This window comes from Tachysurus vachellii, chromosome 18 (assembly GCF_030014155.1).
Source record: "Tachysurus vachellii isolate PV-2020 chromosome 18, HZAU_Pvac_v1, whole genome shotgun sequence".
In the NCBI taxonomy this organism is placed as follows: Eukaryota; Metazoa; Chordata; class Actinopteri; order Siluriformes; family Bagridae; genus Tachysurus; species Tachysurus vachellii.
Window position 1 is genome coordinate 3551734 of NC_083477.1, and position 27970 is coordinate 3579703.

At 39.9% G+C, this 27970-nt stretch overlaps 1 protein-coding gene across 1 annotated transcript; it reads right to left on the reverse strand.

Moving 5' to 3' along the window:
- Positions 1-398: 398 nt before the first annotated feature.
- LOC132861566 (C1q-related factor) lies at positions 399-27570 on the reverse strand. Its single transcript, XM_060893163.1, has 2 exons — positions 26525-27570; positions 399-1365 (listed from the first exon to the last, which is right to left on the reverse strand). The coding sequence occupies exons 1-2, from the start codon at positions 27095-27097 to the stop codon at positions 1186-1188; spliced, it is 753 nt and encodes a 250-aa protein (XP_060749146.1). The 5' UTR covers positions 27098-27570; the 3' UTR covers positions 399-1185.
- Between the last annotated feature and the right edge of the window lie 400 nt (positions 27571-27970).

A 27970-nucleotide genomic window follows, 5' to 3' on the forward strand; every position in this document is an offset into this window, starting at 1 on the left:
GGCGGAGGCGGGAATCGAACCCCCAACCCTGGAGGTGTGAGGCGAACGTGCTAACCACTAAGCCACCGTGCCCCAAATTGGAGCCAATTTTATTTTATAAAATAAAAACAATAATAATAATTTCCCCGCTGTATGGAGACTTTTGGGAAACCCTGTAGCGATATTTTAATGGTCGGATGTTTCGATACTTTAATAAACAGCTAAAAATATTACTGAACATGTTTAATTAATGTACCTAATATTTGAACAGCTTGTTTTTTGTTTTTTTTTTTAAAATAAATGTCTAATAATGGGGAAAAAAACCCTATGAAGTTTGAGAACCCCTGGTTTAAAATATATATATTTTTAAACATGCCAGTAATTTAACAGGGAAAATGATATTAGTAATATTTGGGCCTGGTGTCATGGTAGAGAGGATTATTCGTCTAAATGATGAATAAGAAGAAATAAATAAAGGAATAAAGATTTTTCATTTGTGTTTCTGAAACATTCTTTACAGATAATGTTCTGTCACGAGTCACACGTCTGCACCAGACACAGCACAACACGCTGAAAAACAACGACCGGCAATCTTCAGTTGTTCAGGAAATGGGAGAAAAAAAACAAAAACAAAAAAGCGCTAAGGATGGCACAAATTTTTAAGATGCACAAGAATTTTCAATCATCTGAAATAGGTTTTTAACTAGGCTAAACTCAATCTCAAACGATTCTTTAGTCAATAAAGCAAGCCTTGAAAAAAATATTTAATTTTCTTTTTCTCCACAAGGGACAGACATCTTGGATCATTCTCGTATCTCGTAGATAAATATCTATGGACGGGAGATGAGATGCGGAGATGAGGAGACGTATAATACGCGACGATGAGAATAAAGATCTCTGCCATTTGAAAGTCCTGTAGGAGTCTCACAGGAAGAAAGGAAAGGTTTGTTTTTTTTTTTCACAACATTTTCAATTTTCCTTCCTTTTTTGTCATTAAGGTGATTCATAGAGCAGAAAGAACACCCTCTGAGGGTCCACTGAGAGTCTCTGACTAGAGTTTTGCCAACAACAACAAAAATAAAGATGGTTGATGCAACAGGATGATCCTGTGAGGTGAAAAAAAAGCGCTGGGATGACAAAGCCGCCTTCGTCCCGTCGTTTTCGTCCACCTCTTCTTCTTCTTGTCCTTTCCTTGAGCTCTGCAGTTCAGTCGGCGTACAGGATGAAACCGGAGAAAGTGCTGTATTTGTTGTTGTTGCCGCCATGGGCTTTGCCTCCGTCCAGTTTGATGTAGACCTCGTCTCCGGCGTCCAGGTGCAGGATGACGCTGTTGGAGGCGTAGTCATAGTTTTGGTCTGCGTCCTGAGCGATGGCACTTGCTCTCACCTGAGAGACAAATGGAGAGAAAAATAGAGAAAGAGGAAGACAAAGAATCCAAGGCACGTTAGGTTCGATTAACCCTGAATCTGATGAACATACAGCATTTGAGCATTTCTGACAAATTTATAGATACCTGTACCATCAGAATTCATGGGTCCCATGCATCCCCCATCTACCCACCCCTCCCTCTCGGTTTCCATGGTTATGTTACAAGGTAAACAGACGGGTAAATTTATTGCTTCTTCAGTCACAAGTAAGCACAGCCTTTTTAAATTCTCAATTCTGATTGGTCGAAAGCTGTGGATTCATCTTCTGTCGACTTCAGCCACGTCTTTAGCGGTTGCCAAAACAAAAGACAGCAAGAGTCTATAGGTGTTTAAGAAAATAAATAAATAAGATAAAACAGATCAATGTATTTAGCTTCCTATAAGAGTGTTTTATTATGTCTTACTTCAGTCTTTATTATGGCCGCGTTCACACTGCAAGTCTTAATGCTCAATTCAGATATTTTGCTCAGATCTGATTTTTTTGTTTGGCTGTTCACATTACCTTATAAAATGTGGCCTATATCAGATACCAGTGTGAACTGTTTGCTGTTTGGAACTGACCCGCATGCGCAAACGAACAATAACAATGACGTCACACACAGCACGCCGTTGCGCTAAAGTTAGCGAGGTTATGGAGGAAGTAAGCACTTTCGCTTTTCTTTCTAAATGTTTGTGTAATGGCAGCACAGAGACGCAGTGTTTTGAAAATATTCGGATGTCGAGGGCAACTTTTGATTATTTGATCCGTTCTGTAGGCGTAGTCACGTTTGTGTGCGAACTCGCCGACGCATAATTGTGACGAATGTCGATGTAGATTGACGTAAAAGTCGCATCAAATCCGCTTTGGTTGTTCACACTGCGGCCACATTGGAAAAAAACAGATTTGGGTCTGATTCAGGACCACATATGGAAGTGGTCTGAATCTGATTTGAAAAAAAAAAAATCAGATCTGGGCTAGATTTGAGTGTTCACACTACTCCTGAAGAAGTCTGACCTGGTCACTTGACCCCAAAAAAAATCAGATTTGGGCCACTTTTACCTGCAGTGTGAACGTGGCCTATGACTGAACAGTCGAATAAATGTCTCTCAGCTGCAGGAATGATTAACAATTATGGGAAAGATGAAAAATTAAAGGGTAATTGAGTTTAAAAACTATAAGGTGTTTCCAACAAGATGCAAATACACATTTAAAGTTACGGTTCTGATTTTTCTTTTCTTTTCTTTTCTCTCTCACTCTCTCTCTCACTCATTTTCTACCGCTTTATCCGAACTACCTCGGGTCACGGGGAGCCTATCTCAGGCGTCATTGGGCATCAAGGCAGGATACACCCTGGACGGAGTGCCAACCCATCGCAGGGCACACACACACTCTCATTCATCTTTTCTTTTCTTTTTTCTTTTTAACAGAAAAAGCAACAGAGTGTGAATGTGGATTTTATAACACCGCCATTAGAAATCATCAGAAATTACATTCACTAGCAAAATGCTTCCAGACAGAACTTTTTAAATCAAAAGGGATCAAATTTATTTGCACACACACACGACACACACACACACACACAGGGTAGGTATGAGACGTGAGACATGAGATGACAGTCAGCGCTAGCAGGAAGAGGAGCTACGGATTTAAGCACAGATCAGATTTAATAAGCCCGGATTTGTTTGAGCATTTGATTTCGGCATGGGGAAATTGCCACGGATTTCTGTAATCTGTTTGGCAAATGAAAGTCTGAGCCGCAGAGGGCATAAACACGTACATGTAGGCGGACGTATCCTTTTTAATTCTGAGGCGAAACTTAATGAACTTTATAGAAAGCCAAATGGGATTCAGGCAAAACGCAATTTTTTGTTGTTAATTTTCTCATTTCTCTCTTCTTTTGAAAGGAAACTTTGAATGACTTTGAAGAAGTGTGTGTGTGTGTACAGTATGTGTGTGTGTGTGTGTGTGTCTTTATGACCTCTGTTTCTGTCTAATTAAGAGCTGTGTCTGAAGAGACATCCCACATGCCATGGTGACTCGTGTGGGCTGAGGTGTGAAGTATGGCTGTGTGTGTGTGTGTGTGTGTGTGTGTGTGTGTGTGTCTACATTTTTATAAATGGCACTTAAAATAGCTCAAACTTATTTGTTCCTTGTTCCTATGTGTTCCGGGTTTAAATGAATGGGGAGAATTTTTACATGGTCTCACACACACAACACACACACACACACACACACACACACACACACGCACACACACACATTTGTATCAGATGAGTAAGTTTCTGGATTGATTAGCGAGGTTTATCTTGCCACCTGTCTCACTGGCTCTAACTGTTTGGTTTTTGAGTATGTGTCTACACCTGTGTGTGTGTGTGTGTGTGTGTGTGTGTGTGTGTGTGTGTGTAGATGACACACTTGCTGAATAGTTTTCCCACGGGGTTTACTTGCATATGGAGGTTTGGCACACGGTACTGTGGCTGTATGAGGACACATATGGTGGATGAGTGGGTCAGTAATGAGCAGTGGTGCAGAGTTTCGTCCTCGAGTGTGTGAGTGACATCATACGACAAACCCCACGTCTCCGTTTCAACCGTTTTCACCAACAAATCAGAAGTAGCACTTACTTCATTCTAACACAGCACTTCTTCAACACTAATATTTCACACGTTGCTCTTACACGGTAGCTGTGAACCTCCAAACTGCTCTATGCTCTGAATCGCTTCTCCGGTGTAAACACACTCTCTGTGTCAACAAAGAAATGATAAACCTCAAGGTGAGGCACGTCAAGCAAGTGTTCAGGGTGAACAGTCAAAGAGCTCATCCAATACATTTCACATGTGTTAAGCAGAAGCACTGGAGTAAGAAACCAGGAGAACTTACAGTATGCTTTCAATCAGTATAAACAAATGAATGATGTTCTGCAGAACTACAGAATTTTAGTGGTTAAAGAAAAACACGTTCGAATTTGAGCTGCGTTTTAGATGAATAAACACTCGGAGCATCTCAGAGAGCAGAAATGAGTTTGATATCAACATTTACTCTGAATATAAACACTTGTGTGGAAAAAAAATAACTGTTTTAGATCTTTTCTATGAATATATTAACCCCTAGTATTCTGGGGAAAAACAAAAATACTTATAAAACTGTCAGGACTCAGCCCAGACTTTTTGGCCATGTGCATTTGTTGTCGTTCCTCGTCACGTGTCTGCCCCGCCTTCGTCTGCTCCTCCCTGTCACCACACCTGCTCCTCATTGTGTCATTATTGCCCTTTGTATAAATGTGAGCCGCGTTGCCGAGGGCAGCGCGGATTCATTAGTTACGTTTACCCCTCGTCATGTCTAGTCTATGTTAAGTGTCGTCATTTGTATTGTTTCAGTTATCGTCATTTCTGTCTATGTCTCATTTATTAAACCCCTTTCAGTTGAAGCTATCCTGCATAAGAGTCTGTCTCCTTCCATCCCAGGTTGTGACAAAAACACAACAAATTCCTAAAGTCCTGAGTGACTACTCTGATATAAGCTTCATATTAACACCACTGGAGAGTGAGACATGATAAAGACTTTCAATCATCCACGTGGACACAATAAAACAGGAGTAAACTCGAGTTTTTAGAATCCAAGCTCAGGTTTTAGTTTACAACGAAACAGTGAAGTCCATGAAACCCAGAACGCTGCAGTGATGAAAAAACTAAATCTTCATATCACCAAGTCAGATGATTTGGGGTAAGACAGCACACCTAACCGGATAAAAGCAGGGACTGAGCGTCCCGTTGAGAGGAGAGAGAAATTGAAAATGGAGAAATAGTCCAGGCGAAACTGTCAATTGCTTAAAATCAAATAATCCTGCTTCTTTCCCCATCCGTTTTTCTGCTGAAGCAGCGCTTGCCAGAATCGCTCGGCATCGATCGTTTACCGAATTCATCCGCATAAACATGCGGCACAGGTCAAGTGCTGAAGATCTCCTCCCTCACCCCTGCAGCCTTGCCCATATAACTTACAAACAACAGAACCTTCCAGATCCTTCTGGATCGTCCTGGACGGTCCGCCACCGAGCCATCCGTTTAGAATATACCGCTCTACTGTACATATCCTTGTATCCATTTATTCAACTATCCCCATACATCGTTATTAAATCCCTCCATCAATCCATCCATCTGTATAAGAAAATCTATTTTCACTTGCACTGCCCTCGAGTGTAACTTATTGAAGGTCACAGCGACAGGCAGCCTGACCTGAAGCTCACCTGTGAGGGACGAGAGTTCTGACAGCTCTGCAATAAACCACTTTACTTTTGTCCTCCTGACTGTCCCTGTTCCAGTAATAAAATAATAATAATAATAATAATAATAATAATAATAATAATAATAATAATAATAATAATAAATCATTAAAAGTGATGCTTTCGTTTTGCTTTAGTTCTTTATTTAATGATTAATAATTAACCATGATGTTTTTCTTTCTTTCTTTCTTTCTTTCTTTCTTTCTTTTCACAGTTAAAATACGATCGACGTGTAACAATATCCTTGATAAATATATTTTCTGTCTCATCTTTACCATCCTACCTCTTCTTCTTCATCTCAATTTATCCTTTCTCTTTTTTTATCCTTTTTTTTTTTTTTCAATTTTCATTGTTTACCATCATGATTAAATCTGGCGAGTCTAATATCGATGTGCAAACAAAGGATGCTATTCTGACTGGGCGTGCCGAGCGTCCGGTGCATATTAATAATGGCTAATCCGGCGCTGACACGCACAGGCAGGGCGGCAGGCTTATTAGAGCATTTGCTCTTTCTGCACTCGCGGGAGCCAATGTGGGATTTTGTGGAAAGGATTTTTGATGAAATCAGTTTCAGTACATTTTTTTTTTCCTCTCTCCACTTTTTAATATTACTCTCTCATGGGAATGCGGACTTTCAGAGGTTTCAGAAGGTTGGATATCATTACAAGCGTAATTAAAACGCACTGGTTGGGAGGGCTGGAGGCTCGGCATGGACGACTTTATCCTGATCTCATCCTGAGTATCTTATCCTCAGAGAGAGAGAGTAAGACAGTGAGAGAATGAAGTCTGAAGCTGTGATTAGTATTTATATAATCATTAGAGGATTGTAAGAGATAGGCATGATTAGCTGAAAACCACTCACACCAGTGGCAGTAAATATTACATGCTGCATGGAGCTTGTCTGCTAACGGGGCAGAACAACGGCTTCTATCAATCAGCTGCTTTTTCAGCTGTAAGTGTATTTGAGTCTAACTTAGTATGTAATAAAATCTCCAGGCTGAGAAGAGATGCCGTGTTCCAACCTGGAGTCCTCACACTCACCTCACTTTCTACTCATGTGCGCCTCACTCTTACCTCACGTTCACCTCACATTCTACTCACACTCACCTTACTTTCTACTCATGTTCACCTCACTCTCACTTCAGGTTCTCCTCACGTTTACCTCACACTCACCACAGTTTCACCTTATGTTTACCTTACACTCCCCTCACATTCTGAAAACATTTTCCTCACCCTCACCTCACATTCTCCTTATGTTCACCTCAAATTCTCCTCACGCACACCTCCTGATCACCTCACATTCTTATGTTCACTTCAAAATATCCTCATGTACACCTCACATTCTTCTCACGATCACCTCACGCTCACCTCACATTCTCCTCATGTTCATCTTAAATTTTAATCACACTCACCTTACATTCTCCTCACGTTTACCTCATGATCACCTCACATTCTCCTCACACTCACCTCACATTCACCTCAAGCTCACCTCACATTCTTCTTAGGTTCACCTCAAATTATCCTCACGTACACCTCACATTCTCCTCACACTCACTTCATATTCTCCTCACGATCACATCACACTCACCTCACATTCTCCTCATGCTCACCTTACATTCTCCTCACGTTTACCTCATGATCACCTCACATTCATCTCATGATCACCTCACATTCTCCTCACACTCACCTCACATTCACCTCAAGCTCACCTCACATTCTTCTTAGGTTCACCTCAAATTATCCTCACGTACACCTCACATTCTCCTCACACTCACTTCATATTCTCCTCACGATCACATCACACTCACCTCACATTCACCTCATGCTCACCTTACATTCTCCTCACGTTTACCTCATGATCACCTCACATTCATCTCACGATCACCTCACATTCTCCTCACACTCACCTCACGCTCACCTCACATTCTTCTTAGGTTCACCTCAAATTATCCTCACGTACACCTCATATTCTCCTCACACTCACTTCACATTCTCCTCACGATCACCTCACACTCACCTCACATTCACCTCACGCTCACCTCACACTCACCTCACATTCACCTCACAATCACCTCATGCTTACATTATCTTCACACTCACCTCACACTCACGTTCTCCTCACACTCACATTCTTCTCTACACATTCTACACCTTCATCATTCACTCATATTATGGTCTTTTCAGGCTCACCTCACTTTCTCCTTAGGTTTTCCTCACTTTCTCTTCACATTCACCACACTTTTTCTTCACATTTTCCTCACACTTGTTCAACAACAGGCACACTTAATGCTTTATCCTTTATTTTAATACTTATTCCTTTCTTCTTTTTTTGCTTTCTTTCTTTTCTTGAACTCATCTTCCCTTTCATTTTTGTTTCAGTTTTCTGCCTCTGCCTTTCCTTTCCCATCTTTCTTTATGCTTTTTATTTACCAAATTACTTTATTGTATCATTTCACTGTGTATTAAACATGATCTGCTTGAGGAAATGAAGAACAGTTTGGTTCGTGTGAAAAATAAACGCCTGTCCATCTTCCTGATAAAATCACATTCTGAGGCAGAGCTGTTAAATTTCAGTTTCCTGAGTGATTCCAACCATTTCAGTGAGTTTAGAGAATCATTTGAAATGAACCTCCAGCCTAAAGTCCAAAAATAGAGATGCTTCAAGTCAATTTTTTATCCATATTTAGTGTTTGTTTCTGGTTTGAACATCTTAGTAAAGGGTTTAGTAATGTATCTGCTTATAAGGCTTCATGTGGTTAAAGATTCAGAGGTAAAACCTGCAAAAAAAAAAACGTCACACCATGGTTTAGTGATTAAAATAATAACAACATACAGTATTACATTAGCATATTAGCATAACCAAATCTAAATACCCCTCCATCATGAAGCCTCTTCTTAATGAGCATAATCCAGCTTGTTCAGTTTTTCACTGGCAATGTCCACCTGGAATTTTCCACCTGGAGACCTGGTTATTTCTCATTTCTGCTCATTTATCTGTGATTATTTTAATTCATGGCTAGAATAAACAGTTAGAGACAACCATTTTTTAACAGGTTTACATTTGTGATTTATGGTTTCTTAATATTCACCTACACAGATATATATATAATTTAATATATATTAATATATTTAATATATTTATACATACATACATAAACAAATTAAAATATTTTTGACATTTGTTCATTTATTTTGTGTTTTTATTAATGTTCAGAGATTTTTAATGTTCAATTCTGCAGTAAATAAGGTTAGTTAATGTGAAATAAATAAATAAATAAATGAATGAATGAATATTTAAATATAGAAAATATAGAAAATGTAAAAATGTGATGTAATTTTGTGTTAGTTATGATTACTAATATTAATAAGTCCATGGTTTGTTAATGGTGGTGCAATAAATAATGTTCGGAAATATAAAACAAAAAAAAAACTACAAAAAGAAAACCAATGCAACTACAACCACCACTCATAATAAGAAAGAAAGAAAGAAAGAAAGAAAGAAAGAAAGAAAGAAAGAAAGAAAGAAAGAAAGAAAGAAAGAAAGGAGATGGTTGGCTTAAAATGCACCAAATAAAATGTCTTTATATAAATGTTAGAAATATGTTTTGGTTTATTAATTCAAAAGTTTATAGTTTGTTAATGTTCACTGGTGCATTAAATAATGTTAGATGAATAATAATAATAATAATAATAATAATAATAATAATAATAAAGAATTTCATTGGTTTAAATTAAAAGAAATTTTAAATGTTTTTACAAGACAATTTAAGTCAAGTTAGGTTGAGTAACTAATGGACACAGATGGACTCTCTCTCTATCTCTCTCTCTCTTTCTCTCTCTCTCTCTCTTTGGGTGTCTCTGGGTGATGGCTCCCTGTTGATTCCTCACTTCTCCCCTGGCAGTTTATTGCAGATTGCGGAGCTCTGTGGTTACACTGAAGTGTACGTCTAGCCTAATTACATCTGAACACAGGAGCGTGAGCCACATCCTAAACCCATACTTACAGAAAAACTCTTCATCCGCCTCTCACAAAGAAAAAGAAAATCCTGGCTGCATCTCGCCAAGCACACGAGAGCCAAGTCAGCTCTCTGTAGCAGCTCTTTCTATTCTCCTCATGCCATAATTTATTAAAGTATCGACCCTGGTTGAGACCATGACAAGTTGTTGAGAACAACATGAAGAAGGCTTTCCTCCATCTGTCGCTTGGGAAGGAATGAATCTCACCAGCTGCTCCCTGTCCTGTTAAAAGAAGCTCTCAGACATGTTTAAATACTGACGATACAAGACTTAAACTCTGATTAGACGTGTTTAGTAAGAAGCAGCCGAGGGTTTGGGATGAGGAACAGAAAAAGTTCGGCCACGAAACCAAAGTGAGCTGCGATCTCATCGAGAGGATAAGTGCAGTTATTGTTTCTACTTTAGTTTCTGTTCAATCACATGCTGTTTAAAATTTGCTCAAGTCTTGATTCTGTTTGGTCAGGAGGTACAAGAGAAGAATTTAAGTTTTATTTCAAAATACAAGTTTCGTATTCACACCGGGCAACTCAACACTACTGACATGTTCATAAAACGCTAGAACTGCTTATAAATAAATAAATAAATAAATAAATAAATAAATAAATAATAATAATAATAATAATAATAATAATAATAATAATAATAATAAAGTAAAATACATGGTCATGTTTGCCCTTTAGGTCTAGCTACAGTCCTGCACTTTATATGGCGCTGCAAGCTCAAATCACAGCTCAGAGTGCATGTTGTCTGTTCCTCAAACATTCAATCTCCAATGAGTGATAACCATAGTTCCTAAAAAACAATAAACACCATTGTTATTAACCACAAATCACTGATTATCGTTGTTCATAAAAACACAATCACTTATTGCCATAGTTCCTAAAAATCTATCACTGTTTGCCAATGGGGGCATGGTGGCTTAGTGGTTAGCACGTTCGCCTCACACCTCCAGGGTCGGGGTTCGATTCCCGCCTTCGCCTTGTGTGTGTGGAGTTTGCATGTTCTCCCCGTGCCTCGGGGGTTTCCTCTGGGTACTCCGGTTTCCTCCCCCGGTCCAAAGACACGAATGGTAGGCTGATTGGCATCTCTGGAAAATTGTCCGTAGTGTGTGATTGCGTGAGTGAATGAGAGTGTGTGTGTGCCCTGCGATGGGTTGGCACTCCGTCCAGGGTGTATCCTGCGTTGATGCCCGATGACGTCTGAGATAGGCACAGGCTCCCCGTGACCCGAGGATAAGCGGTAGAAGATGAATGAATGAATGTGATTGTGTGAGTGAATGAGAGTGTGTGTGTGCCCTGCAATGGGTTGGCACTCTGTCCAGGGTGTATCCTGCCTTGATGCCCGATGACGCCTGAGATAGGTAGTTCACTTATCGCCATTGTTCCCAACCACCACTCACTGACAGCTACTGTCCAAAAAATCAATCAATAATCACAACTGTTCCTAAAAATCAATCACTGATAACAATGTTCCCAAACACCAATCACTGCTCACCAATCATACCTAAAATACAATTACTAATAACCTTTTTTTTTGTCATCCACCAATGACTGACCATGACCACCATTGTTCTCAACAACCAATCACTAATCACCAGTGTTCCTGCTTACTGCTTAATATCGTCACTCTAATTACTAATACTTAATTAATACTGTATAAGTTTATTCTATTGAAACATATCATTTTTAAAAAAAACAACAACAATTTTCTTAAAATAAAAGAAGAAACCTTGGTGGTGATGATAAAGAGATGCTGCAAATGGGATTAGTCAAAGTGTGCAGCATAAAAAAGTGGTAAAAAAAAAAAACCAGCAGCATAATAAAGATTTAGCGTTTGATGTTTATTCATCTTCAGCAAGCACTTTATCCAGCTCAGGGTCACGCTGACGTACAACTTTGCTTTGGTTAATTAAGTGGAGAAAAACTTTTTTGTAACGCAGTCTAAAATGGATAGATGATGAAACCCGAGACTGTGATACTCTCCAGAAAAATCCCACGTTGAGCCGTGATAAATTAGAGCTAGCAGGCTAGCAGGAAAACACGTGCTGCTTTATATAACACGGGCTGATTTGTATATTTAAAGATGGTAGCATTTGGTCATTTCTCAGTTATTTATTATTCAACACAGATTATATTCACTGGTTTAAAATTGCATGTTCAGGGATGCTTTAAGGTCCACCTTCGCCTCTGTTCGGCAAACTTAAATGAGCCCATTAGGCTGCAAGTTCTGCAAACTTTTGATTCAAACCAAACGGAAAAAAAAACCCTAATAAGAACATCGCTCATCCGACAAGCTTTCCAGAAAAATAAATAAATAAATAATGAATCTTCCGGAAGTCTTTAGCAGCATGAGGACGATGCAGAGCGTAGAGCCTGGCTCTTCGGAGAGTAGATTTAGTGAGTTAGGGATGCCATGTGTGTATTCCGATACTTATAAGGAGTCTCGAAATTGATAGAGTGGCTTCCCGTCGTCTCGGCTGCGTAATGAGGAGTACGGTAATTGTGGTCTTCGGGGGAAGAGAGGGAGAAGGATGAGGAGAGGGAGTAAGGGGGGGGGAGAGAGAGAGAGAGAGAGAGAGAGAGAGAGAGAGAGAGAGAGGGAGAAAGATATTGCTGCGCCATACATTCTTCATGAATTGGGTTATTCATCAGGAATTGCCGGCTCGAGAGCTGTTATCATGTAGTAGCGCTTGTTTATTTCCAGAGGTGAATTAGGTGTAGAGAGAAAACACACACACACTCACACTCACTCGCTCACACACGCACGCAAAAACACAGCTAAACAGAGTGACAGCCAACCAGTGGCATATGTGTGTGTGTGTGTGTGTGTGTGTGTGTGTTAGTGAGAAATGTTACGCATCAGACCTGATGACAGCGAGTTGAGGTGAAGCATCATCAAGGTGTCAAGATGTTTACAGAAGAACTTCACCAAAAGTAAAAAGACCAAATTAGTGTTAGCAAGAGTTAACATTAGCATGCAAGTGTCTGTATTGCGTGTACTGTATGTGTGCGTGTGTGTGTGTGTGTGAGAGAGAGAGAGAGAGAGAGAGAGAGAGAGAGAGAGTGAAAGACAATGAAAAGACATTAACATTAGATTGCGTGTGTCTATTGGTCTGTCTGTGTGCAAAAGTAATGGCAATCTGAGGTAATGTTGATTTAACACATTTTTGAGATATTATCAAATTTGTGATATGTAATGGGCTGGATGGAAATGCTGAGCACGTCAAAGCCGGAAAGTGAAGAGCAGCTATGAAAAAGCCTCATTTATGAGATATATATATAAATCAGTGGATTGAACCATTTAAATAAGAGTGTAGATGTAATAATGAGAGCGAGACCATGAACTGGCCTGTTTATGACTAAACATACTGTAAACTGACTTAATGTACAATGTGTTCATTATTTCAGAACAAGAATTAAAACCATTATCATTGTTTTTGTAAGGTATAAAAGACAAAACTCTCACATCTGGTTGTGTAATTTTTACTCTATGTTCTCGGTGTAGTTTGATTCTTTTTTGTTTTCATTCCTCATAAACCTGAGGCAAGATGATACCCGAGGTGGTGTACAGTATGACGTCAGCTGTGAACGATATTAAATCCCAGAACAGCCAAGCTGCCACTGTTGGGCCTTCGAGCGAGGCCCTTAACCCTGATAGTGCTCAGTTGTATAAAAGAGATAAATGTAAGTATAAGAATATCTGCCGAATTTAGTAAATGTAAATGTAACTATTACGTAAAAAACAGTCCGTCTTTCTCTCAATTTTTGTTTGGACTCAAAAATCCTACATATTGCAGATAAAAATTTTTGGACAATTTTTTTGGGCAATCTGGCCTGAAAAGTTTCTTGTCGACTCCAAATCCTTTGAAGGATTTCAGCTGCAGAACTGGACATGACTCTGTGCATGTGTGTGTGTGTGAATGTGATTGGATGTCTGAATTCATGATAAGAGAAATAAAGTGAAATGATATATATATATATATATATATATATATATATATATATATATATATATATATATATATATATATATGCGTGTGTGTGTGTGTGTGTGTGTGTGTGTGTGCGTGTGTGTGTGTGTTTATGTGCTCATTATACAGAGCGAACCCTCTCATGAGTCAGTGTGTGTGCCGAGAACGAATCAGTCAGGCGCTTATTTTAGTGCATATGCTGTGAGGAGCCCTTACACAAACACACACACACACACACACACACACACACACACACATACATACAGACACACACACACATGCACACGCACAGCACACTGCCTTGCAGGAACTGTGTTTGACTGATGTGTGTGTGTTTGAAGAGCAAGGCCAGCGCCTCTGAGCTGTAACTTCAGGATTTTCTGCTGCTCTCTCATAAATGAGGCTTTTTCCTAGCTGCTCTTCGCTTTCCAGCTTTGACGTGCTCTGCATTTCCATCCAGCCCAGACCGTCGCTAATGACCTGACAACACCCAATTACAGCCTCCTTAATGTTCCACTCCGCCGAGTGGCAAACGTGGCGTCCAATTAGACAACAGATCAGGGCGAAGGTCTTGGCCCCACCTCCTCGCTGCCTGATTAGAGAAGTGAGTGAGTGAGAGGCTGCTAAATAAACCTGTTGTTATTTAAGAACACTCCATAACAATGAAACTTTCTGGCTTTATCTGCCAGTTATCGCTTAATTAGACCTCCAATTTGTTTCAGAACTTTTATTTCTTGTAACAAACATTTCTTTTCTCTCCACTCTGAGGTCAGGAAATGTAGCTAGGCTTGGTGCTTAATCATACAAATGTAGCTTATGTACTGTTTAGATTATAGGCATAAAATAGCATGAATATTTTGTAATTTTTTCTCTATAAACCATGGAAATTCATTCATTCATTCATTCATCTTCTACCGCTTATCCGAACTACCTCGGGTCACGGGGACCATGGAAATTATTTTATGAATATCAACTTTATTCCTATTTGCAGTTTTATTTGCACTTATGGAGACTTGTATCACACACAGACAGTATATGATAAAAATCATGGATTCGTCCTTAACTGTCAAAAAAGAAAAATGTTTTGATATAAATATGTATATATTAAATTGTACTTTAAAAAAAGGTATCGTAACACTTAAAAACTTAAGCTACAGATAAGCTACGAATGAATTGTCCAAAAAATGATAAATAAAATAAATATAATAAATAATTATAAACTTCTATAATTAATAGAGAATTTGAATTTTAAATTAGGGTGCAAAGACTTTTGCACAGGATTGCATTATAATAATAATAATAATAATAATAATAATAATAATAATAATAATAATAATAATAATAATAATAATTAAACTTAAAAGACAAAAACAATTCAGTGACTTTAAATACTTCAAATGATGCTGTGAAATTGATTTAATCTATATTTGTTGCCACACATATTCGTTGCTCCAAGGACCGGTTTCATTCCAAGTGTCCAAAAGTTGGTTCTTAAAGCCAGTTGTGTTCAAACTTCATAAAAGTTTCTGAAGCTTCTGAGCACAAAAGTGTAAAAACAAGCCTTAGCTGCTCTTGTGAGTGTATCGTACACTCAGACTTACACCAATAATCAGTGCAAACATTACAAACAACATACTTAATTAAATCAGGACCCTAACTCGTGTTTATCCAGATGGCCGAGTGTTCGTCACGTTTAACACGCTACTTCTGTATAAATTACCAACAGACTGCGTGTCAGAAAGTAATTTAGCCCGTAGAGAAAAGCCTTCATCTGGACCAGGAAGTAGCATAAGCAGTCATTTCTGCTATAGATGCCCTTTATATGCTTTAATCTGAGCTACGCTGCTATTTCATCAACATAAAGATTAATCACTTCTGTCCAGTCCTGGATTCTAGTCAGAAATAGATGTGCCATAATTTTTGAGTGAAAATGTGTGTAATGGATCACTGAATACTTGAAGTAGTAACAGGTTTTCAACTATGAAAAGAGGTAATGTAAACTGGCCTAACACATCGCTAGCTAGCAACAATCTGAGGTAACGTTAAATAGAGTAACACAGTTTTAACTACACTCCTAAGCTGGATACAGTTTAAAGTCATTTTAGCTGGCTTAGCACAGGTTCGACTACACATCTTAGCTTGCAGGAGTCTGAGTTAACTTTATCTGGCTAGCTACAACCTGAGGTAATGTTGATTTAACACATTTTTGAGATATTACCAAATTTGTGATAAGTAATGTTAGAGAGAGTAACAAATTTTCAACTACGCTGCTTAGCTACAATCTAAGGTAATGTTAGCTAGCCAGGTGCAGTGGTTCAGCTACATCACATTGTTTTACTTTTACTTGGCAAACATGGCTTGAATCAGACTGTTGTAGACTGTTGTGTTAACATTAAATGTGTGTGTGTGTGTGTTTGTAAATGTAAAGAAACAGAGAGAATTATTTTGCTAGCTAGCTGGAAAAGCTAGACATTTGTGGAAGCTAATATTTTTTTGGCTTAACACTGCCCAGCTAGCAACAATATAAGACAGATAACATTAGCTGACTATATAAAATCTGGGGTAGTGTTAGCTGATTTAACACAGCAAATAGAATAGAATCTGAGGTAATTTTAGCTAGCGTAGCATATTTTCCACTACAGTGGTTAGCTGGCTGATGTAATGTTAGTTGGTTTAATATATTTTTGAAATATTTTACCATTTAAGATATGCAATGTTAGAAGTAGTAAAAATTTTTCAACTACAATGATTAAATACAACCTGAGGTAATGTTATATGGTTTAACACATCACTAGCTAGCTACAACCTGAGGAAATGCTAGCTGGTTAAACATATCAGTAGCTAGCTACAGTCTGAGGTAATGTTATATGGTTTAACACATCACTAGCTAGCTAAAGTCTGAGGTAATGCTAGTGGGTGTAACATATCTGATATCAGCGTGTGTTTATTAGAGTAAAGAGTGATAGAGAGGTAAGGAGAAGGATATCCGGATGGTGTCACTTTGATGAACCGAGAGCGCGAGCCGGCAGGAGAAAATCCACCAGAGACAAAGTCTGGATGCGTTCAGCTATAATGAAGTCCAAACAGGCTTGCAAGGATTAATGGCAATATTAACAGAAGGAACAGGAGGAACAGGAGGACGAGTGCCAACGCAGCCTGGCTTGCATTCAAGGTTTTTAATTATGATTAAGCAGCTCTGCTGGCACAGTACAAGTGTCTCTGCTTACACCTTTGTCTTTCTCTTTTTTTGGCCCTCTTTACCTCCTGTTCCCCAACTCAGAAAAGGATTCGGCTTCGGCTTCGGCTTCTTCGCACAGAAGAAGAAGCGGAGAAAAGGAAATGCAGGAGACCTGCAGAAACGCAAGACAGCTGACATGTGGAGCCGGGGATAGGAGGTTTTTTATTTTTTTTATTTTGAAGAATATCTGGCTTGGAGAGGAAAAAGAAGTGTTCACAAATAAGCATACGGAGGGGTGAAAGCGGCGAGTTTGGGAAGAGGATTTGGAACGCAGATTGAAAATAGATGAAGAGGAATGTCTACTGTATGTGGGTGTCTTTCTGAGTGTGTGTGTAATGGGGGTGTTGGTGAGAAACTGTCCTAAAGTCAACAAAGTCTTTCCAGCATTAGAGTGGAATAAATTCCAAGTACAAACCTTTGAAATCACACTTGTAAGCTCTTAATAAAATGTGAACAGAGCAAATCAGCAAAATACAGTAACACACACACACACACACACACACGCCTGTGCTTTGTTTAAATACAATCAGTAGCATCCAATAAGTCTACGGATTCTTCATGCCAGCAATAAGACAGAAAGAACCCTTTTATAAAAAAATGTTGTTATAGGAAAATAAATTATTCCTGCGACTTTTTTTGCACTCTTTGTGTTTTTTTGTATTTATTTATTTTTTTGGTTGGTGAAATCACAACCACAGGATTTATCCTCTATTCTACCAGTGGTGAAGACGCATACAAAGAGGGATTTGTCTAGATGCGTGTTGTGATGATGATGATGACACTATACGTCTTGACATGAATCTCTGGAAAATTTGTTATTATTGCACTTATTTTGAAAGAAAATCCAGCTTCCACTGAACATCTACATATACCATTTTTGACCATGACCATGGTACAATATACCATTGTAGACCAAATGTGTCTTCAAACTGTTTACAGAGTTTTTATGGACAGCTCCAATTCAGCACTATGTCTGTTATGAATAGCCGGCAAGCATGGCAGCGGGGCGGGGCCGCAAAAGCGTGCCAAAAATTCAGTGGCCAATCAGAGTGGAGCTCCAAATTCTTTACTTTCATGGAGAGAAATAGAGCTACGTGTGGTGCGACTATTCCAGGGAGGTAAGAGATCGTTCAGCGATGATCTAAAAAAACTAATACTTGTTTCTTTATCTCTACCACAGGAAGCCCAAAAAAGGCAGAATACATTGGCACTTCATGAGTCTGCCTCACGCCGCCAGCCTCCTGGGCCCACACTACCCAAAAACGGCGCTGTTAGAGAGACTGAGTGACTTATTTCTGTTCTTGCTTGAGTTACATTGGATGGTTATTAGACTGTTTAATACAAGCTGTGTTTTGTTTGAAGCACAATTGTAAATAAACCACTGTTTCACCACAACCTGCCCTTGCTGCATGCAGCCCTGAGTTGCCACAGTACATACGAGATACAAAGCACTAACACTGGAGAACAGTTACAGGTATTCTGTTTATTAATGACCTAGGATAATGGGGAGTGTCCGTCATACAAGTACTTGTGTATATACATAAAAAAAATACATAAGAAAATAATGCAAACCTTCTAACCAATTAGATTTGAGAATTCAACTATTCTGTGATGTGTACCTAGGTACTAGTGATGTCACAACACTTCTCAATCATCCACCTCTTAATCAGCTCCTTTTCATTTGCTCTGTATTTTTATAAAATACTGAAAAATAAGTGCAGAAAAGGTTGTTGAGAAAAAAAAGGTTTTTACTTTAATTATGACTACAAATTAGTGATGAACATTCAGCAAAGAAAAAGAGTCAACTCTCATTGTTCACTTAAACATTGTTCACAAGAGTCGACTCCTTAATAAACGACATATTCAGTACGACTTCTAGATGTTGTAGGTAAAAAAGTTTATACTTTTGGGTACCGGTATGTATAGGGGTATCATCAGGTGCAGGGGTCAAACAGAAACACACACACACACACACACACACACACACACACACTCAGACTCAGAGCATAATGCATAGGAACCAAATATGAGCTTTTCCTCAAAACCAACAGCAGTAAGCACCTCCACACACACGTCTCTCTCGGGCTGTTTAATTAGTGAGGTTGTAACCGCTTTATAAAAATTAGCTGCCTCTCAGAAGGGCAGTTGTGTGTTTAGGTGCGTAGGGAGGTGGCAGGGATGGCGTCTATCGGGTGTGCTTTAAGTGTCTATGAGACAGATCTCAGGGGAGCAACACACAGTGCCTCTGCCAGACGTTGTTTTATAACAGCATATGGTCTAACACGCTTACTCGTTTCTGTTGTTAAAAAAAAAAAATGCAGTAATATCCACAAGCGTGTGTTTGTATTTGCACTGACTCTGCTGTTCCTTAATGCCACGGCTTTGGCAGCAAGAATAAACGCAGAGAAAGACTTTAAGTAGCATCACGTGAGGCAGCAAAGTTTCCAGACAGCGGTGTCATCATGCAGAGCGTACAGCAGATACTGCAGAGACGCAGAGTTCTAAAGAGATTAAAGAAGGTGTCATGGATCTGGGGTTGAGTTAACAGTTGGTCAATGATGCCAAACCTGATGAACTTACCTAGACCTACTTTCACTTTCACCCAGGAAGTGTTAAAACGTCCAAACTGTTTTACCAGCAAGCAGCCGTTTATTAAACACCCAGTCTTAAAGGTGCAGTAAGTAATTTTTAATTTATTTCTTAAATAACAGAGCGACTTACATTATCTAATTTTTTTTATACAGCTAAGCAATTGAGGGTTAAGGGCCTTGCTCAGGGGCCCAACAGCGGCAGCTTGAGGGACCTGGGATTGAACTCACAACCTTCCAATTGGTAGCCCAACACCTTATTCACTAGGCTACCACATGCCCCTACATTTTTACTTCCTGCATGTGTCTAGGTGGAACCTCTCTGATAGGAAAACACGCTGGTGTAGAGTTCTATACCTTTAAAGGAAGGATCTTCCAGAAAGACTACTGAAGAAACTTGAATATTCTTAGCTCACTTTTAGGATTTGTTCCCAGATTTTAGCTCCACCCCTAGCTGGCATACAACTACTAAGCTAAGTCAATTCATGACGCACTTGAAGTAGCTTCTTTATAAATGCTAATCTCATTGGTCAATGTTTGAACTGTTCAGCTTGTTTTTTTTTATGTAAATATGCATATAAAACGAACAGGCTATATGACTGCTAGTTTAAGTGTTTCATGAAGAGGTAGGTCTTCACCCACCTTTTAAATATAGCCAGTGATTCTACCTCAGTGCCAGAACAGAAAAGAGTCTTGGTGTGTACCTACCTCTTACCCTGAGAGATGGTGGGACCAGTGGAGCAGTGCTGCACCGCTCTCACCATAGGCACTTATATAACGCAATGCCAGTTTCTGTTTCTGTTCTTATTCGAATTTTTATCTGTTTTTGGATTTTAGCCTGTTGTAGGCGTGGCCTATTTTATTCATTCATTCATTCATTCATCTTCTACCGCTTATCCGATCCGAACTACCTCGGGTCACTGGGAGTCTGTGCCTCAGGCGTCATTGGGCATCAAGGCAGGATACACCCTGGAAGGAGTGCCAACCCATCGCAGGGCACACATACACACTCTCTCATTCACTCACGCAATCACACAATACAGACAATTTTCCAGAGATGCCAATCAACCTACCATGCATGTCTTTGGACCGGGGAGGAAACCGGAGTACCCGGAGGAAACCCCCAAGGCACGGGGAGAACATGCAAACTCCACACACACAAGGTGGAGGCGGGAATCGAACCCCGACCCTGGAGGTATGAGACAAACGTGCTAGCCACTAAGCCACCGTGCCCCCCCGGCCTAATTTAAAAAGTGTTAAAAAAAAAAAGTTAATCCAACAAATTTAGTTGTATATATTTCAAAATACATAATTACATTTATTTCATAAAGTCTTCCTCAGTGTTTCTGACCAGGAAGAATTGTCGTATTTCCATGTTTATCGATTGTTGGCAAGTTTTCTTAAGAATTGTGTCAAGAAGAAGTGTCATGTAGTTCACCAGCTGTTTGCTCACCGATGATGAGCGACCATATGATGGTCCCCGCTGCCGTGATGTTCAGTGCTTTGCCACCTGACTCTCTCTACCAAACTGTTTTTGTTAAGTGTTGCTACTTCCTGGTTTTCTCCTGATATAAGGCTTTAGTTTCCGAATGGGTGTCTGTTGCTAAGCGACTAGCCGTAACATTCTGACAACATCTAACAGCATCGTTTCACACTGTACTGTACTGTAGTCTGGTACCACAACATGGACCGTAAAAGCCATCAAATCCTGAGTCAGACCAGAGTTTCAGTTTCATAACCCTGGGTAAAATGGGTTTTATGTGTGAAAATTTCCTCTACCTGGGCAAAAAAAACAGAGGAAAAGCCGTAGAGAGTAAAATGACTTCAGTCCAGGATGCAGTCTAGAAAATTTTATATATATATATATATATATATATATATATATATATATATATATATCTCCTTCAAAAAAAAGAAAGAATTATAGTCCATAATGCAGTGGGTTTACAGTGTCATTGGAGCTGAATAAGAGCGGTGTTTATTAGACTCTTAGTGTCACAGTTATGAGAAATAATCCGGTGGTCAATCCACAGCATACCTCACTGCATAAAGACAAATTCTCAGCACTCTGCACTACAGCAAATAATCTTCAAAACCTGCACTTAGTGGATTTGGAAGCACTTTTTTTTTTGTACCCTCGAGTCATAGGTCAAGGAAAGCGCACTGCTAATATGTTTATATAAGGCAATATTTTATATTAGCTAAAGAAATCCTAAAACTATGCTGCTTACACGTACCCTGTAGTACACGCCGAGAAGTGCAGAAAGAGACCGTTCATACACACACACACACACACACACACACACACACACACACACACACACACACAGTACAAAATCACCAGGTTCTGGATGTCACAATGAAGTCAGCATGGCTAAAAGCGCTCGTGCAAGCGTTCGAATACCAAAGCCTGCATTTTTTGCAGCAATAATAACCGCAGCTCAGGGTCTCGGGTAAAATGTAGACGGGTTTCATAACCGAGAAAACCAAATGATTCTCAAATGTCTCAAATGATTCATCTCAACCTCTTAGTGATGTGTCATATGGTCAAAAGTCTGTGGAGTTATATTAAAACAAACACACACACACACACACACACTTTTAATACTAAGTTGAAAAGATGGGCCTGATTTTTTATTTTTTTTTTTATCAAAGTGATTCACATGTTGGACCAAGTCAACGCCATGATTCACCCAAACCCCCACATCATCTGGAGCTTGGACAAGATCACAGAATCAAAGTCCACCCTTGCACATTAATTATCATTGTGAATTAACACGTGACCTTCAACAGCATACACTATTCAGATTCCTGCATTTCCCACAATGCTGTTCTACTACCTGCTCACTCATTGATGCTGCACTCATAACCGGGAAGTTTTCAACTTTCCAATATGTAGGATCAACTTGAACTTCTCCCCAGTTCGTACCTACGATTTCTCAGATTTGCAATCCTGTGATGTCACTTCAACTTAGAGAGGAAAGTAAGAACTGCAAACACCAGCGTCAGAAATTCCCGATTTTCGATGTGAAATCGTTACATACTGTACTGGCTGATAACAGAAATGAAAATTCTCTTTCTGCAAAACTTTAATCGAATTGCTCTTTCATGTCATTTCGAATACTATCACCAATCAATCACGACAAAAAAATCACTAAATCAAGAATTGTTTAATTTGATTTAAAGCTTTTTGTAGACAGCCAACAATCAGCATAAAGCTTATTTCTGACTCAGCCCTCACCAACAGAGTGATGCAGCAGCACTTTAGTGATATAGTTTAAAGCCTTCTCGTCTCCAAAGCTAATAAAATTGCACGCTAATACCGCTAACAGATCACTAATTACCCCGAACTGACCCTCTAGCATAACTCAATGAGAAACGAAGCTCTTGCTCTTGTATTTATGATCAAACTCCTACAGTAAATGTGATACCTCATCCTTTCTTTTGGTTTTTTGAATTGCTTTTATTCCGTTAAACCCCACAGAGATCTCAGTACAGACGACAACCACTAACTCCTCACAGTTCACACGAAACCCCAACTCCCCAACAAATTAGCACCGCTGGGGGTTTTCTTATAACGAGGCTCATTTACAACATTACAATAATTATATTGCAGTGACTACTCCTCTCAGATGATCTGCCTCTTCCTCTGTGCTCTTTAATGACTGCCAGCCCTTTTGAAAGTGACATTTACTTTGTGGAAGTCGGACTCTTTCTATGAGAACTCAGCTGGAGTCTAGTCATGAAAGATCGCCAGTCTGGCCAAAGTCCTTGATGCCGATTTGGAAACTAACAGAAGTTAGAGATTTCTGAAGAATTATACAGTGTCATGTCCAGGGTTTTAGGCAACACTCATAGAGGCACTGAATAAATAATATCACAATATTCACTCACTCATTTTCTACCGCTTTATCCAAACTACCTCGGGTCACGGGGAACCTGTGCCTATCTCAGGCGTCATCGGGCATCAAGGCAGGATACACCCTGGACGGAGTGCCAACACATCACAGGGCACACACACACACACACACTCATTCACTCACGCAATCACACACTACAGACAATTTTCCAGAGATGCCAATCAACCTACCATGCATGTCTTTGGACCGGGGGAGGAGGTGTGAGCCTGGAGGTGTGAGGTGAACGTGCTAACCACTAAGACACCGTAAGACATTTTTTTTGGAGCAAAAAGATATTATTATATTAGCTTGAGATAGACACTCAAAATACTACAATAATTTCGAACAAGTGAGCAAGATATTGTTGATTATTTGTATGAATTTTCTTCAGGGTAACAAGTCTCTTCTGTTCTGTCTGACACTTGTTGCCTAAACCTGCTATTTTACAGCTCTTAGTTTTATGTTTAACATCCGTAACAACATCCAACACAATTATACCAAATCCTACAGCATACTTTGGTTTAATTAGGATGGTGAAGGAACGACTGGTTTATAGCTGCTATAACCTTAGTGATGACAGGAACTAACAAAATTGAATAAAAAATGATGACCACTTTAAATAAATAAAACATATTTAACAAAACATGACTGAAAAATTGCTGTAATAGAAAGCTGTAGAGGAATAAAAGCACTTCAGAACATGCCACTAAGGTGTATAGGCTTAATACAGTTCATATTAATATTTAAATCCTGAAGAAAATCTTAGCTAGGTCTCGATTTTGTTGTTGCTTACATTATTGCATAATATTCCAACAATCACCAATTTTTAATCTACAATCTGGGTCAGATTTACGTTAAATAAATGAGTTGAACATATTCATAAGGAAACTGCATGCATTCACAATTGAATTTGACTTTAAAACATACCTAAAACTCGGTACCAATCCATTTTACCTTCCAACTGAGCTGCTAACAAGAAGGTTATATCATTCGTACATCTAGAATCTTTTAGTCTAAAGTCTGGTTGTGTATTTTAATTTGAGAGGTATTAAGTTAAATACTCCATATATAAAAGATAGACTAGGCTGGTATACTAGTATTCCATTTTGAACACAGCCAAAACTCCCTTTCTCCCTCTCTCTCTCTCTCTCTCTCTCTCTCTCTCTCTCTTATTCTCATTCCAGTTTTGTGTTAATACAAAATGTTTAATTCAAAAAGTTTCTCTTTATTTTTTCTAATTAGCAGCATGAATACATAAAAACAGAGGTGGGGTTGCGGTGTTGAATATCTGCACTGCAACGAATAATTAATTCCACCTTACACTAAAGTGTGAAAGAGAGTTGTGAGCAAATGGTAGTGAGAATGTGATGCAAAGCAAAAAAGAAAAACTTTTTTTTTTCCTTTTTTTTTTTAAAGCTCTTATCTCCATCTAAAAATATCCAACTACTGTACATGTATATAATTAGAAGAAGGAGAAGAAGAAGAAGAAGAAGAAGAAGAAGAAGAAGAAGAAGAAGAAGAAATAAGTGGATGTCGCTCTGTGTGTAAATCAGACTTTTTGATGGCAAATGTTTGTCAAATTAGTTTCTTAAATAACAAGCTGGACAGTTTACGGCTTGCTTTATTAGCCTGCTAGTTAGATTTTAGGGCTAATAAAAACTGTTAAGTTTTGTTGCAAATTCCAACAGAACCAGCAGGTTTAGAGTTTCAGTGATGGTCAGCTATTTTCACTGGTTAAATATATTTTGTTGTTGCATGCTTAAGACTGTGTATATAAAGAGTATATACTCTGATCATAAAGAGTTTCATATGCACATTTAATTGCATATTGCATTAAACAGTACCAGGTTATACAGTAGTTTCACTGAAGTACAGTACTGTTTTTACAGAGCTGGCAATAAAGTAGAACAAAACAGCACAAAAATATTTATTTGATGTAAAACGACGTATAAAGGTGTCTCTAGGGAAGACAGCATGAGAAGACAGTCTTTGTAAAATGTCTTTGTGTAATGCATTAATTCAAAGGTGTTGTTTTTTCTCTGCAGTTAATGCAACTAGCCCTCGTGCATTAGGAGATTCACTCACAGCTCACGAGCGCTCTGCTATTAGCGAAACGGTGCTGAGACCGCGTGCTGCGCGCTGGGGCGGAGAGTCTCGAGCGCGCGCCAGACGGGATGCATTAACCCAGCAGCAGCCCGGAATAGATCATGCACATGACACAGACTCTCGGTCAAAGTGACTTAATTAATGTGCATCAGACATACCTGCAGAGTTCATCTGATACACCTGATACACCCTGATGAGGAGCATCACGTGTTACGCATTTGGATCTGGAACCGACCTTTTTGTGCGTCTCCAGGAAGACGAGGTTTGATGAGCACCGATGTAATTAAAATATGCGCATGCATGCCTTCATCTTACCCCCAGATATTAGCCATGCATTTAATATATAGAGAGTTAGTTCTCCAATGATCATTCAACACCATGATTGCGTTTTCGTTCTGAGGACAAATAAACAAACCGCCGGTTCGATGCAAGAGACATAGGAAGAAATAAAAAGGTGACAGACTTCATAATGACTCCTATATCCTGGTGCACAGGTTCAACACTTGGGATTTATCCTGAGCTCTCGCGCAAGCAAGCAAATAAATAAATAAATAAATAACACACAAATAAAAGAAGACGTCAGAAGAGGAAGAACGCACGTGCTTAGGTTGGATTAATAATGCACATTAATGCCCGTGCATGGGATAATGTAGTAATTTAACGTTATACAGCATTGATAACAGCAAAAAAAAAAAAAAGAAAGAAAGAAAGAAAGAAAGAAAGAAAGAAAGAAAGAAAGATAGTTTTAAAGCCGTGAACTATTTGTTTTGTCCTGCACCTGCTCAGGCTGACTTGTGCAAGTGTCAACAACAATATATTTCTTTTAGCCCAGGCAAAAGCATACAGTTTACAGCATTTGTCAAAAATGTCAGACTTCTTTCAATAAAAAAGTATCTATTAGTTTTAAAAGTCTTTCCATCACAGCATAATAATGAGGAATAACAGAGGGAGAAAGAGAGAGAGAGAGAGAAAGAGAGAGTGAGCTTGTGGCTAACAGACTAGAAGTTCTTGCCCAAAATAACTACTACTGTCAATTCTCACCTGTCCGTTCTTGCACAGGTCAGCCCACATGCTTGTGCCGTCACCTCCACGCATCAGCACGTGGTAGATGAAAAAGTAGGTGCCAGGCACGCTGCAGATGAACTTTCCCGATGCGCCGTCATAGTTGTTGCCCAGATTGGTGACGACATCATCGAATTTGAGGATCTCGTAGCCCTCGTGTGGGTTCTTGAGCCCGGCATAGAAGGCAACGCGTGGCTGTGTGTTGTATGTCACCGTGCTGATAGCTCCGTTAATGCTGTTTGTGCCGCGGTCCCCTCTTTCCCCTCGGTCCCCCGGGGGCCCCATCGGACCCGGGGGGCCTGGCTCCCCGGGTGGCCCTGGAGGTCCGGGTTTGCCCGGCCGTCCCGGCTTCCCTTGTGGCCCCTGGACGAGCGTGGAGGGTGGCGGCGGTGCCTCAGACCCTGCGCCCGCTGGACCTGTCACGGCACTTTTGCTGCTCAAGTAAGGGTCACACACCATGTGGCAGGCACCCAGCATCTCATACTGGCCGGCGTCGGTGCTTACGGAGCTCACCAGCACCGGAATGAGCACCACGAGCACCAGGAGCAGCATAACACCTACAGCCGCCGCTGCCAGGCTCTTCCTGCCCAGACCGAGGCGCGGGAGCGGCTGGGTGGCCAGGGTCGCTCTGGCCGGGGCCGAAATGGTGCCTGATGTAAATAGCCTAAAGCCAAGAGGAGCTTGAGTGTGTGTGTGTGTGTGAGTCTGTGTGATGGACTAAAAGGACAGCAGGACACAGCTAGTATCCTGGAAAGTGCCTTGAAGTGTGAGTGAAGGAGAAGAAGACCCACATACACACACGTGCCGTCACTTTCCCTGCGTCTGTTCCTGGATGGCTTAGCTTCCAGCGCTGGACTGAAGTCTCAGACACCTCCTACATCCCCTCACACAACTCCTCCCCTAAAAAAGTCAATCCCAGGGTTTAGTTGAGAGAATTGCAGGCTGTGACGCAGGGTGGAGAGCGAGAGGACAAAGTGAACGCGAGTGTGAGCAGGAGTAGAGCGGCAGATGCAGAGGAGGGGAGGAGAAACCTGGGCTGTTTGCAGAGGCAGAATCACAGATCGAGAGTTTTATATTAACCCTCCCCTCTCTCCCTCCCTCCCACTGTCCCTCCCTCCTTCCCTCTGTCCCTCCTCTCTGCTCAGACTCAGTCACATCCCCACAGCCACAGAGCGGAGGAGAAGAGGACATGAGGGAGGAAAGGAACAAAGTCAGCTGCGAAGAGGAGAGCTGAGGAAATGTGCATGTGTGGAGAGGAAAATATAAAAGATATATTAAAAAGGGCAAATATAAAAAGGCAAAGCTAGACGTAATGACACAAGGAAGGAAATTGGGATAAAAATAGAGAACAAACCCCAAAACAGATCTACCCTCTTTAATATTGAGTTCTTAGTGTTAAAGGTGGGGTTCTGAGATTATCTGTGA